This window comes from Trypanosoma conorhini, assembly GCF_003719485.1.
Source record: "Trypanosoma conorhini strain 025E chromosome Unknown Tco_14.4_contig_00247, whole genome shotgun sequence".
Taxonomy (NCBI): Eukaryota; Euglenozoa; class Kinetoplastea; order Trypanosomatida; family Trypanosomatidae; genus Trypanosoma; species Trypanosoma conorhini.
Window position 1 is genome coordinate 11,811 of NW_021704336.1, and position 13,166 is coordinate 24,976.

General features: G+C 53.3%; 7 protein-coding genes across 7 annotated transcripts, besides 7 other annotated features; all 7 read left to right on the forward strand.

Moving 5' to 3' along the window:
* The first annotated feature begins 182 nt into the window (after positions 1-182).
* Positions 183-218: a microsatellite.
* A 454-nt stretch (positions 219-672) lies between these two features.
* On the forward strand, positions 673-3,231 carry Tco025E_04685 (uncharacterized protein; the record flags this gene model as incomplete). The annotated part of the gene is made up of 1 exon (XM_029371594.1): positions 673-3,231. The coding sequence occupies one exon, from the start codon at positions 673-675 to the stop codon at positions 3,229-3,231; it is 2,559 nt and encodes an 852-aa protein (XP_029228284.1).
* Positions 3,232-3,663: 432 nt separating this feature from the next.
* On the forward strand, positions 3,664-5,361 carry Tco025E_04686 (CBS and cyclic nucleotide-binding protein domain-containing protein; the record flags this gene model as incomplete). The annotated part of the gene is made up of 1 exon (XM_029371595.1): positions 3,664-5,361. One exon carries the CDS (start codon positions 3,664-3,666, stop codon positions 5,359-5,361), a length of 1,698 nt encoding a protein of 565 aa, XP_029228285.1.
* Positions 5,362-6,114: 753 nt separating this feature from the next.
* Positions 6,115-6,137: a microsatellite.
* Positions 6,138-6,245: 108 nt separating this feature from the next.
* On the forward strand, positions 6,246-7,172 carry Tco025E_04687 (dynein heavy chain; the record flags this gene model as incomplete). Its single annotated transcript, XM_029371596.1, has 1 exon — positions 6,246-7,172. One exon carries the CDS (start codon positions 6,246-6,248, stop codon positions 7,170-7,172), a length of 927 nt encoding a protein of 308 aa, XP_029228286.1.
* Positions 7,173-7,197: 25 nt separating this feature from the next.
* Positions 7,198-7,219: a microsatellite.
* Positions 7,220-7,281: 62 nt separating this feature from the next.
* Positions 7,282-7,315: a sequence feature (A-rich).
* A 382-nt stretch (positions 7,316-7,697) lies between these two features.
* Positions 7,698-10,196, forward strand: Tco025E_04688 (putative leucine-rich repeat protein; the record flags this gene model as incomplete). The annotated part of the gene is made up of 1 exon (XM_029371597.1): positions 7,698-10,196. The coding sequence occupies one exon, from the start codon at positions 7,698-7,700 to the stop codon at positions 10,194-10,196; it is 2,499 nt and encodes an 832-aa protein (XP_029228287.1).
* A 236-nt stretch (positions 10,197-10,432) lies between these two features.
* Positions 10,433-10,464: a microsatellite.
* Positions 10,465-10,527: 63 nt separating this feature from the next.
* On the forward strand, positions 10,528-11,634 carry Tco025E_04689 (NADPH-dependent FMN/FAD containing oxidoreductase; the record flags this gene model as incomplete). Its single annotated transcript, XM_029371598.1, has 1 exon — positions 10,528-11,634. The coding sequence occupies one exon, from the start codon at positions 10,528-10,530 to the stop codon at positions 11,632-11,634; it is 1,107 nt and encodes a 368-aa protein (XP_029228288.1).
* A 56-nt stretch (positions 11,635-11,690) lies between these two features.
* On the forward strand, positions 11,691-12,359 carry Tco025E_04690 (NADPH-dependent FMN/FAD containing oxidoreductase; the record flags this gene model as incomplete). Its single annotated transcript, XM_029371599.1, has 1 exon — positions 11,691-12,359. One exon carries the CDS (start codon positions 11,691-11,693, stop codon positions 12,357-12,359), a length of 669 nt encoding a protein of 222 aa, XP_029228289.1.
* Positions 12,360-12,475: 116 nt separating this feature from the next.
* Positions 12,476-12,516: a microsatellite.
* A 212-nt stretch (positions 12,517-12,728) lies between these two features.
* Positions 12,729-12,758: a microsatellite.
* Positions 12,759-12,766: 8 nt separating this feature from the next.
* Tco025E_04691 (uncharacterized protein) lies at positions 12,767-13,166 on the forward strand (the record flags this gene model as incomplete). The annotated part of the gene is made up of 1 exon (XM_029371600.1): positions 12,767-13,166. A coding segment is annotated over one exon (400 nt), but the record flags the coding sequence as incomplete, so codon positions are not given.

The following is a 13,166-nucleotide window of genomic DNA, read 5'->3' on the forward strand; positions in this document are numbered from 1 at the left end:
GAATTTGTTGTCGCAGGATGCTTTTTGTGCCTCCGTTGTTGCTCCTGTTTCCTCTCTACTACTACTTAATTTATTCATTTGTTTTGTTTCGTCGGCAGGGCCTCGGCATGAATGTGCGACCAGGTGCATCTAGGCAACCGAATGAAGGCTTTGTTGGCCTTCCCTGAGGCTTTAATGACGGGTTGTTGTTGTTGTTTTTTCTTCGTTTTTTTTTTTTTGTCTTCTGTCATTCCACCTTTACCGCGCCTACTTTTACTGATAAGTTCCGCGCAGAGGGAGTCCGGCAGTTGCGTGGGGTTCCAGCGGGCTTTTGCTTTATGCCTTCAGTAAAAGAAAAGAAAAACAAAAATAAGTCAATTACACAGTTTTATCGTGGCATATGTGCCTTTAGGAGCTTCTTGTTTTCTTGATGTACTAAAGATGTGCGCCGCTTCTCTGAATTGGGAGGTATGTGGGATGCAAATGCAACCAAAGCGTCTTCTCCTATAATATTGTCCTGTTTTTTTTTATTGTGTGAATGCGTGGCAGGGCCTCATCCAGGCACAGTGTTTCTGCTTCCTTCTCTATTTTTTTCCCCCCCTTCTCTGCGTGTGAGAAGGGCAAAGAGTTCCGGCTTTAGTTTCGTGTCTCTTGCGCGTTTAGGGCTCCTACTACTGTCGCCACGAGTGTGGGATGTTGCACTGTTGGCGGTGGTTCATGCAGCGCATGGGACGACGTGGGCAGCGGGGGCCTGTTGCTGCTGTTGACATGCAGGAGGTCATGCGACAATATCTCTCGGCCCTTCCGTGTCCTCCGTGCCCGTACTTGGCTCCGCAGCATGTGCTTCGCCTGGTGCCTGCGCAGCCACGATCAGCAGCCGCTATTTGGCGTGAGGCCGTGCGGACAGGCATGATGCCGCAGAAAATTTCATCCGAATCGTTTCGAAGCGCGCTGATGCAGTTGTCCCCTTTGCTTCTTTCTGTCAAGAGGTCGGTGTTGGACGAGGGTGAAGAGGACATGCTGGTGTCTTGGCAGCCCTGGGTGCCATTGGAGTCTCGCAGCTGCAACGGTGCAGAGAGGCACGCCGAAGAAGGACCTGCAGATGGTGGTGCGAATTCACACCTGATGAAGTTGGAACTGCGCGATGTTGTGCCCTCGTACTTTGTTGCCTCGGCCCTCGTTCGGGATCAGCTGCAGTTGAGGCTAAACCGTGGTGTCGGGGGCGAGTTGCTGCGGTGGCAGCAGCTCACACACCCGCCTCTTGCATCCCTGCTGGAGTGGTCGGAGGATTACCGCGTTGTCCGCTTGTCCGCCCTTGCAAGCGGTTGCTCAAGAGCCGATGATCTCTACAGTCTAAAGTCACAGCCGGAGTTGTTGCATGACGCCTTGAACGCCTTGGTCTTGCTGCTACCAACCTTTATCGTCCCGGAACGTCGCGTGCAAGCCGTCTACAGGTCCCACTTTGTGGAGGTTCGCGGTGTCTTTCACAGCAAGTTTGGTCCACGGTTTCTCTCGCGCTTCCCTGACGCCTCTGCGCTGACGGATCACCCTGATGTGCAGTTCGCGCTGCAGCGTGAAACAGCGGATGGCATGAGACTTCATCCCGATTTTTTACACGCCAACCGTGGGGCGCCAAATTTTCTCTACGTCTCATTTCCTTCAGCAGGCGATGTTGTCACTGAAATTGACGCGCGAAGCAGGCACCAGCGGCACGTACGCCAGTTTCTTCACGCACCACTGCCGTACTGTGCTTCGGGCAAGGCTGCTGCGATGCTGCGTCAAATGTCACAAGAAAAACTGCTGGGGTTGCATTTCGTGTTGGAGGCTGACCAGGACCAGTGGAAACTCGCCGTCGCAACGATTCCTGGTGACGTAATCACCTTTACTGGTGCTGTTTCCTCTCTTCATCGTTTGAGCGTCGCGGGCGTTTCTGCGGGCGGGCTCCCCACGGAAGTCGTTCATGCGCTGACGTCGCCCCAGTTTATTAAAATCCTGCTCATCGACTCACCCCATATGGGGGAGTGGGGCTCAGAGGGTGGTAGGCGTGTGATGTCGTTTCTGCGCCACCACCTAAAGGTGGAGGCGCAGCTGGTTTGCAGCCTCTGGAAGTGGGCTTTGTTCGTTGGTCTTCCTGTTCGACCACCGTCGACGGTGTCGGTGGCGTACTGCCGGCATCTGCTCGCACGGCTGGGTGTTGCGGTGGCGCCGAGCACACCAACGGCCTTGTTGGCCGCGCTTTGTGCCTCTCGTCTTTTGACGCTTCACGAATCGGAGGGTTACCGTCTTGACATGGACGTGTTGCGGCAGCTGTTGACGGCGGATGACGCTGAGGCGTGGCAGATGCGAAATCTTGAGCTGCGCATCAAGCGCTACGGGTTGGTGCCTCGTGAGGCGGCAGCCCAGTCCCAGTCGCGTCAAATACTTCTGCAGCATCTTTCCTCGCTCTACGGGCCCGAGGTCTGTATTTTGGACCTCCACTCAACCCCGGCTTTCTCTACGGCCGCCGCAGGCGAGGACGCGCCGGAGGAGCGCCAGCCCATCGAGGCAAAGCCAAGTAAGAGGGAGGTAGAGGTGGGGGTGGGGGAGGATATCGTGGAAGCGTCGGGTGCAGTTTCTGATGCCCAACGCGTGGGCCAGCAAAATACAGAGGAAGAGTGGGAGGCAAAGGCAGTGCTTCCAGACCCCGACACAGAGGCGGTGAAGAAGGAGGAGGTGGATGATGAGGAAGTCTTCAGTGCCATGTTTGCTGCTGATGACGCCGGTGTCGTGCCAGCCACACCTGCAGCGACGACGCCCGCAGCGGCCCCGCGTTTAGCCAAGGAGAGCCCTCTGCACAACGATGTCACGGCTGTTCCCGTGCGGGACGAGTCACGTTTTCTTTTGTCCCCGCCAGACGCTGCGCCAGGTCGTGAAAAGCACTTTCGCAGTGATCGACGTGGACCTCGGCCACTTCCCCCACCGTTTACTATTTCACATTCGACAGGTTCAGCCCGACGCGGCTCAGTCGCTGCACCTCACACACCCTCTTCCGCTACTTCGGCTTCCCCAGTGGAGGTGTCGCATAGCCGGCATGTGGAGGAGGTGGAGACCGAGGGAGAACTCATCAGCCGTCTCACACGTGAGATTTCGTGCGAAAGTCAGCTCTCACCCCGCAAAGGAAGCGGACGAGAGGCTCACGCGGCAAATGCCGTTTTGCTGAAGAAGACACGGGACTTAATGGAGGAGTTGCTCCGCAACACCATGAAGAAGTAATTAAGGGGAAGGAGGCATAGTTAATATATATATATTTGTTTTCTCCAGTAATTCAAGGCGTCGTCACAGTTCTTTGCAATTCTGGTTTTTTTTTTGGACTAATGTCGGTTTGGTGGGGTGCGACAGGGGAAAAGGTGAAGGGTCATGGGGGAGTTGTTTTTTTTTTTTGTTTCTGGTTTCTTCAGCTGTGCTTCCTTGTTTCTCTCGGAACTGTCCCCGCCGCCTCGCCTATTCGTTTGTTTAGTGTGGGGGTGAGGGTTTCGTGTGTGTGGGCTCCCTTTTTTTTTTTTTATCATTCCCTTCTTCTTCCCTTCTCCTAATTCCTTTCCTTGTCTTGCCGCTACGTGTCGTCGTGGTAGGGGGCGAATGTGTGCGGTTCTAATAACAATAATAAATTCAGCGTCGTATTCGTGCCCTGCGGGGGCAGCAAGAATGTCTGCGCGCGCGCCGGTGCGGCCAAAGGGCACGGCGTTGAGGCTCATTACTGTTGCTGCAGCAGCGGTTGCCTGTGCAACGCAAACGGCGGCGGCGGCAAGTGCTGCAAGGGAGGTGAGTGAGGAAGAGCCCATGGACAAAATGCAGTGGGCCTATTTGATCCTCGCAGATTCTGTCCTCCTTCTCTTTGCCGCCCTTTTTGCGGGTTTAACGCTCGCCATCATGGGCCTCGATACACTTTCTCTCGAGATTATTGCGGATAGTGGTTCGGAGCCGGACAGGACCTATGCTGGCAGGATTTTGCCCATACGCCGACTTGGTAATCAGCTGCTCTGCACGCTGATTCTAGGCAACGTTATGGTGAACACGCTGATTGCGCAGATCACAGATTCGCACATTCATGGATGGGTGGCGACCATTGTCTCGACGGCGCTGACAACGGTTGGCGGGGAAGTCATTCCACAGGCTCTGATGTCTGCCCACGCCCTGCAAGTTGGGGCTAAAAGTATTTATATTGTAAAGTTTTTTGTCTTACTCTTCTACCCTATATGCAAGCCCCTTAGTGTGGTGCTTGACCATTTCATTGGCACCGACCCTGGACAAATTTACGAGCGCAATGAACTCAAAAAGCTAATGTTCATGCACGCCGCTCACGGGTCAGAGTCGGGTTTGGGGGAGAGAGAGGTGGACCTCATGGTGGGTGCAATGGAACTCCATGAGAAGACGGTGATGGACGTGCTGACGCCCATTTCTGAGGTTCTCATGCTTGAGGCTAGTGAACCAGTGAGTGAGGAGGTGATTCAACTCATCTCTGAACGCGGTCATAGTCGTATTCCCGTGTATCAGCGGAGCAAAAATAATATTATCGGCGTCCTCTTTGCGAAGGATCTTTTAATGATTGACCCGCGCGAGAATACACCTGTGATGCTACTGGTGAAATTTTATAATCGGCGTTGTCACATTGTCCCTTCAGAGACGAAGCTCATCTCCATGCTGAAGTACTTCCAAACAGGCAGGTCCCATATCGCCTTGGTACAGGAAGTACAACAGCGGCCGTATGGAGATCCATACTATGAGGTGAAGGGGCTTGTCACAATGGAGGATGTAATCGAGGAACTTATTCATAGTGAAATATTTGATGAGTACGACGTGGATCCACAACCCGCCCACCCTGGACCTCAAATTCCCACCAAACGACAGGTGGGATTAACCCCAAAGTGCTCACGTCGGGTAAATGCAAGCGCAAATCAGTTGAAGGCGTCGGCGTTGTTTCTGTACGAGTCCATTCCGCTTCTTCAGCGTCATACGCGGGATGCAGTTCCGTTGTTGATTCAGGCCATCAGTACGCACGGAACCTTTTATAAGGTTCGTCCCCCGGTAGATGCACGTGGACTTGAGCAAGAGGACAAGGCAAATATTTGGCTGTATCGCATTGGGGTGCCCTCCGACACTTTTACGCTGCTCATCACTGGCAAGCTGGAGGTGTTTGCCGGGAAGGAGGAGATCAAGCTGGAGCTCCCAAGCTGGTCCCTTGTCGCCGCGGAGGCGCTTACAACGGACTTGTACGTTCCAACATTTAGCTGCCGTGTCGTGAAGGAAAGCACCCTCATGCAGATCACCCACGCTGCCTACCAAAGCATACTCTCCATGATGGATGCTTGCGAACTGCAAAGTACTGCAAGCTCCAGAAGCTAGGTCGGTTTTTTTTCCTTGAATTGTTTTATCCTTTTTTTTCTTTTCTTTTTTTGCCTTTTCTTGGGGGCCACTGTTTCCCCTTGATCCTCTTTCCTCTCTCTGGAAGTTCGCCGCAGCGAGGAGGCAGCGGCGCGAGGACGGAAGGTCGAGGTGGACTTCGTGCGGAGAAACCAAAGAGAAAAAAGAGAAAAAACAAACGGGATTTGATGCGGGGGGGGTGACATGCGCAGTTCCTGGCGCAATGCGCCGCAGTCTGCGGCATCGTGTTCCACGCGTCGTTTTTTTTTTTTGTGTGTGCTGTCGTTGCTGGTTTCCTCGTGGTGTTGCCCCCGCACTTACAACTTAAATTTTCAGAGCTGTGGCCGTCGAACAGGGGGCGTAATGTGACGAAGGAGAATGTTAGAAAGCAAAAAGAAAGAAATAAGCTTCGCATAAACGGGTGCATATACACCAATAAAGGGAGAGAAACAAGAAAAAACAACATGGCGGTAGCGGGGGGAGTTCCGTGCGCCGCCGTCGAGTCCATCTATTCACCCACCCACCCGCCCCATTCTTGCGAGGCGTGGGGGCAGCAGATGCATCACAGCGGGTTTGCAGGCAGTAAAATGTATGGGAATACGGAATTTCCAAGCCAGCTAGGGACACGCTACACGTATAACGAGAAGCTGCAAATGAACGTCTATGTGCGACTGCGAAATTGCCGCCTGGAAAACTTTTTACGTCGCCCGAAGCCGTAGCTTCTCACCCTCTCTTTATATGTATATATATATATATATTTCTGTGTGTGTCTACTTGGTGTGGAGGGTGGAGAAAGGTGTTTAGTTGTCCCTCGCTTTCCTTCTTCTTTTACATTTTCCCATTGTCAGTGGGAAGCAAAGGCGTTAATGAAGGCGCTGATCAATCTAGATAACCTGGAGCAGTGCCAGAACCACTGGCAGCTCAAGACTGAGGCTTACCACAATGAACACATTTTTATAGATCCACCGAAGCTGAACTCTCCCCATTCCTTGCGTGCATGCGCACTGTGTGGCATCGTTCCCACCACGGCTCTAGAGCTTCCCACCCTGCGTCAGCACGTTGAAGATGTGATGAGCGGTGCACGTTGGGTTGACACCAACGCTCCCACTCAAGTCACGACCCAAGAGGCATTGAATGCCTGCGCCGAGGTGGGGATTGACGCGGGTACTACGCAGCAAAAAATCCAGGCCTATAAAAATTACGTGCGTCATGTGGCTGATCGTAGCGAAGTGCTTCTCCAGGCGCAAGAGATCCGTCGTCAGTTAATTGCGGAGGAGGTCTTTGAGCGACGACGGAGGGCGCATGTTGAGGGCAACAGTGTGCTCTGCTCGTCTCGTTGTGAATCGGGCTCTCCGAATGCACCTGAGCAGGGCGTCTTGCAGGCCTCGTCGCAGTCTAACGGCAACACGGTGGCTGCCAAGATGTGGACTGCACACTCCGGAAGCGATGCTGCAGTGACCCCCATGGAGCAACTAGAACACGCAGCACGAGGAGAGGCGCGGAAGCTGCTGGAGCGAAGAGTGCCGGGTGGCTCTCCTTGTGCTGCTGTCTTAACCGATGGAACCGTTGCCAAAGGCAAATCGGCGGAGGTGGCAGCAGGAGATGGCCACCCGTCGAAGGTGGCGATGACGAACAGAGGTGTGGAGGCGAGGGCGACCCCAATGCGCGAAGCCGATGCTCCACCGGCACCTCCCATTTATCCCCGTGAACAGGGGGAGGTGTTTTACTACTACTGCGCAAACGCCACCGTTGCCGGACGTATTTCAGAGTGCCTTGAAAGGAGTGTCCTTTGAACAGTAATATTATGCTGGGTTCCCGTTTTTTTTTTCTTTTTTTTTTTGGGGGGGGGGGGGTACTCGCCTGCTTACAGCAGAGTGATTCTCTTGGACCTTCAAAGCCCAGGAAAAGAAAAGAAAACTAAATAAACAAACAGAAAGGGAGAATACTTAGAAGCATGAAGTGCCGGGATGCCTCTGGAGTTTATGTGAGCGGCAAAGAACCTGCTAGTAGACATCAATGTGGTGTTTTTGTTTCTCTTTACCCAATTTTTCTTTATATATATATACACACACATTTATATCTGTTTCTTCCTTGGTTTTAGTTGCTCCAGTCTTTTATTGTGCCGTCTTCATTTCATGTTATTCGGGTCTTCTCTGTTGCCGTCTTGCCTCACCGCATTCTTTCTGTGCCGCTCTGTCTCCCCTTACCTCCTGGCCAGCATGTTGCAGCTGGAACGCGGGATACGAGGCGGAGGAGAAGGAGCAATATAGGTGTCGCCGTAGTCTTGCCGCCCCGCTCTCGCTCGGGAAAACCAGCTGATGGAGCAACTGACTACCGACAATGGCCAGCTGTCGGTGAAGGAAAATGCGGAACGCATGATGCTCCGTTTCGACGCGATTGATGAGCTCATGCGGTGCAGCTCCGATGACGAGCAGGCCGCCATCACAGCACACCTCAACGGGGGGGTGGACCTGCACAGTGTTCTGGTGCGACACGAGACGGAGCTTTCTGCGCTGCGTGAGGACTTCATTGCCGCCCATGTAGATGAGGCAGAGAGCATCTGTACCCTGTACATGGAAATTGTGGAGTGTGAGAATAAGTTGGTAGAGTTTGAAGAGGAAATTATTGCTTTTCAGCGTCGTTTAGCCGATTCCGCAGAAGACATGGTAAAGATGCAGCAACATACCGTGTCCCTTGTGCGTAGCATCAACAATCGCCGCCTCTGCAGCAGCAGGCTGAGCGAGGTTTACACCGCCTTGCGGGAGTGTGATGCCTTTTGTGGTGCTATTGCCCAGAAGGAGGTGGATTTGAGTTACTTGGAAAACATCTCGGAGTTGGAGAGGCAGTTGACCTTCTTCTTGTCGAATAAAGAGCTGGAGGGGTCGGCAGTGGACTTGGAAACACGACCACGTTTACACGCAGCCGCTGTGCGAGCTGGTGATAAGCTGCAGCGATATTTTAGCAAAGAATTTGTTGCACTGGCTGCGGCAGACGATCTGGCTAGCGTTGGGAGCCAGCAGCGGTCATTGGTGGAAACAGCTCAAAATGCCATCAAGTTCCTAAAGAAATACCATCAACCTATTGCCGAGGCGATTTCTCAAGAATACGCAAAACGCATGTCTGACGCTTTTGCTCGCCATGTTCGTGCTGTGTTGCACGATTTTGGTGAACTGTGTGTGGTGAATGCCGGTAGCATTGACACCATCGTCACGGCGGATGACGCGCATGATGTGGTGTGCAATCGGGACTCCGGTGCTCCCAAAGGAAACCATGTTACGGTGGCGCCACAGGCGCTAAGATTTCCCGTGCATCCGTTTCCGCGCCGTGAGCGCAGTGTTTCACAGCACATGCGTAATTTTGCGGGTCGCATGCTGAAATCTGAACGATCCATGATTATTCGGGAGACGACAATTTACGATACAGTCTCGGCGTTGGGCACAATACGGGTTCGAAACGAATCCTTTTCCCTGGAAGCGGCCGCGGCGCTTCCACTGGAAAACGCGGGTAATTGGTCATGCCATTTTCTTCGCTGCATGCACCTGCTCGTTAAACTTTGCATCTCAGAATGCCAGTTCATCCGTCAGTTCTTTTGCCTCTCTGCAACGGAGGACGATTACGACGGGACGGAGGCGCTCGTGCGTGTCGTGCTGTCGAGCGCACTCGACGTCGCCCAAAATAGCATTCTGGAGGATCTGCCGCTGTTGACAGACCGTCAAAGTACCCTTGCTGGTCTTCGCATTGTTGACATTGCCAAAACGTTTCTTTGTCGTTTGCCGAATCCCGTCCCTCTTCTTCTTCTTAGCGGCATCATGGAGTCTGCTAAAAGAATATTGTCCGGCACACTGCACAGCGTTGTGGCAAATGACGAGAGATCAACTCTGTTTCTAACGTCATTGCGATTGTCGCCCTTTCAGCTTGTGCTGGGCGGTAGTAAAGTGAGCTTGAGCAAACTTCTGGAGGACCGTCAGTACGCCGCCACACTCGGTCCCCACCCCATCGTGCGACGGTTCAGTCAGATTGCAGGGGAAATGGAGCTCCTGAACTCCGCCTCTCTTGAGGGATCCATGGTGAACGGTGTGGATCTTTTGCTGTATGATTCCGTCGTCGCTAATGCTCTTTACCGTGAACTCGAAAATGTCCTTGGGTTTATCGCTACACTTGCAAAACGACACAAGAGCTCATTGGCGCAGCGCATGTTTGCTCTTAACAATTATTTTTACATACAGGCATATTGGCGTCGACTGGCTAGTATTTTAGCCTCTGTAGTGGCGGTGGAGCAGTTGCCATGTGCTGCGCCACCTGCGCATGTTGGCTGCATCAGTAGCCGGATTTCCAATGAGCTGGCGCGTTTTGTGGAAGAAGACTCAAAGGCAGGCGGAATCTATGGTTACTTGTTTGACTTCGTCCAGGTCGCCGAGGCCGCGTTGGGAAGTGCCTTTTTTACCGATGAAGTTCCGCTGGAACTCCCCTCAGACGCACTGCCAGCTGCTCTGAGCGAGGCCGCAACGCTGCAGGCGGTTTCCGACTTCAGCCAGAGTTGGCAGATGCAGTTGTCAGAGACCTGCACACTTGTGCGGCGAGTTGTCAGCTGGACCTTCACAAACGCGGCGGCGGCGGTGCAGGACGAGGCTGCGTTGGACTCCAGCAAGGAGCTAGAGGAGCTTATCCTCAAGGAGTACACGCAGGGCGTGGTGGAGGCCAACACGAAGTTGCATGTGGTTGTCACGCGCCTCTTCGGAAAGCATAGCGAGATGCGCGCGCGGCTGACAAGCAACGCGACAGTTCTGCATGAAGTGAAAAAATTGCTTCTGACTTGATTGAGGGCATACACCCTACAAAAAAAAAAACAAACAACAACTCTGGAAGATGAGGGAGGAATACCAAAACAGAGGAAAAAGTAAAAAATAGAAGTGAAAAGCTATGAACTTTGACCTTTTTTTTTCTCTTCTTTCCTCCCACGAAAGAATGAGGGGGAGGAAGCTCTGATAACTTGTGCTCCGCTTGGTCTCACGGTGTGCTTGTCCCAACGTGACACGTGCTGCGTCTGTACTTTACACACACACACACACACACATGCACACACACGCCTTATTTTCATAGTGAAAGGGAACGAAACCAAGTGGTAAAGGCATCAAAATGACAAGTCTGATGCGGGAGGGAGCTGAACCGGAGGCGGAGTTGCTAACTGTTCTCTATGGGACACAGTCTGGCTGTGCTGAGCATCTGGCGTTTACCCTCACCTCTTTGGCTTTGAAGCGAGGATTCCAGTACTGTCGGTGCCTGCCTGCCGACGAATTTTCTCTTGAGTCGTGGAAGGACTCATCTCCGCTGGTGATCATTTGCTCCAATGCCAGTCAGGGGGAGGCGCCCGATTCCATTCGAGTCTCGTGGGCGAGGCTTTTGGAACCGGCAGCACCCTCCATGGAAGGGTTGCGCTTCGCAGTATTTGGCGCAGGTGACTCCTTGTATCAGAAATTTAACTACATGGCGAAGATGCTTCACAATCGTCTGAAGCAATTGGGGGGCGAGCCTATCGTTAACCGCGGCCTTGGCGACGAAAGTGACGCAAAGGGGCATGATGAGGCCTTTTTCCCTTGGATTGTGCAGCTTTGGAGGGCACTGGGACGGCCAACTTTAGACGAACATGGTGAACTCACGGAGGATCTTTTAAAGGTTCCCCTTCTTACACGCTATAATGTCTCCCTTGCCGAAGTCTCTGTGGAAACCGATGCACTTTCCCAGAAGGCGCTTCACAACCAGGAGACATTTAACTGTGTTGTGAAGCAAAATGTCCGTCTTACACCAAAAGGGTACTTTCAGGCAATTCATCATGTGGTTTTCTCCCGAGAAGTCACGCGCTTTGAAGGGGATGTCGCGCGGCGTGGGCCGCTCTCCTTTGAGGTGGGCGATGCGTTGGGTATTTACTGCGCCAATAGTGAGAGTATGATCGACGCATTTCTTGCGCAAACGCAGCAGAGTGGCGAGGTGATGGTTTGCGTGACTCCGAACACGTCTGAGGGTCTTCTTCAACAGCGTCACCAGATGTTTTTTGGACGCTCGATGAGGCTTCGGACCTTTCTGAAGCACTACGTCGACCTGGAGGCCGTGGCGGGCCGACCTTTTTTGGCATGTTGGCCCGCTTTGCGCGAGAGGAGGAGGTGCGGGAGCGGTTGTTTGAGTTGGCCTCATCGGACAACTTGGATGACTTCATGTCGTATTCGCATCGAGAGAAGCGAAATGTTGTGGAGGTGTTAACCGACTTTCGCACCGTTCGGCCACCGCTTTCCGTTTTACTTAGCTTCGTGCCGCTGATGCGGCCCCGTCTTTTTTCCATCTCTTCCGCGCCCTCCCTCGATCTCGCTGAGATTCACCTTACAGTGGCCGAGCTATCGTGGCAAACGCCCCTGAAACGCAGCCGCAAAGGAATGTGCAGCTCTTACCTCGCCGCTGCTGTCGCTGGAGATGTGTTTACATGCTTTCTCTGGCGTGGTTCCTTGCCTGTGCCGTCCAAGCCAACACCTTTGATCTGCGTGGGCACAGGGACGGGCATTGCGCCTTTGCGTTCGCTTATTCGTGAGTGTGCGGCCTCCACAAGTGTCTGGGGCGATGTTCCTATATTACTTGTCTTTGGCTGTCGCCACGAAGGAAAGGACTACCTTTACGCGGACGAGTGGAAGGAGTTGAGCCGGGATCGCCTGAAGCAGTTGAAGGTGTTGCCTGCCTTCTCCAGGGATGGAGACAAAAAATTTTATGTGCAACACCAGCTCGGTCGTCACGCAAGGCGTGTGGCGGCCTTGCTGGACGAAGGTGCTTGCATTTACGTATGCGGCAATTCCACTCCGATGCCCAAAGATGTCGCACTGACCTTTGAAGACATTGTCACTCAGTGCTGCTGCGGCGGTGACGAGGTGCGAGGCCAGGAATACATGAAACAGCTTCGGAAGCAAGGTCGATACGTGGTGGATTCGTGGTCGGCGTAACGTCGTTGTGTGCCCAGGCCCCGCGGAAATGAATTTATCTGGAACACTTTGTGCCTCACTACCCGCGCATTCACACCTATGCTTTCATAGATGCCTTTAGAAAGCAGGACTATCGTTTTCTTTGTTCTCTTTGTTCTGTTTTTTTTTAATTTTTGTTGGCACCTGTCTCCTTGTATTTTGCTTGTTCCTAATTTGGCTCTTCCCCGCTTTGTGGACCGCAATTCCGTGCCTCCTCTTTTTTTTACCCCCTTTTTTTAAATTCTGCGATTAATTCTCTTGGAGTTCCCTCCTCGTTTATTGGCGTCGTGTGTGTGTGAGTAGGTATAGCTTCTTTAGACATTTCCCTCGCTGCTGCGAGGTTTTAGGCGCGGCGTGGGGTGGGGGGGGTGGGGTGGGGGGCAGAAGCGATGGGCGACAATTTAGTTGCGTCCTCCTCCGCCCAGCTTGTGGCGACGGTGCGTCACGAAAACATACAGCTGCAGAAGCAGTTGGCGGAGGCCTGTCACGAAAACCGCACGCTGCGGAAGCAGCTGTACCACCTGAGCGCCCTCCTCGACATCGCGGTCAGCAAACTGGCATCGAAGGGCATCACCCTTGAGACCCCAGTGGGCATTCGCGAGCTGCGCGAGGCCGTCTCGCGCCGCGACTTTGTCGACACAACCGCGGGTGTCATGGACGCCAACGATCTGGGCTATGAAACCGCAACGACGAAGAGCTCCTCCAACCGCCGCTTTCAACTTCGCCGGGAGCTGCGGGAGCATACGAAGCCTGTGCAGTGTGCGGCCTTGCCCCGGCGAGCGACCCATC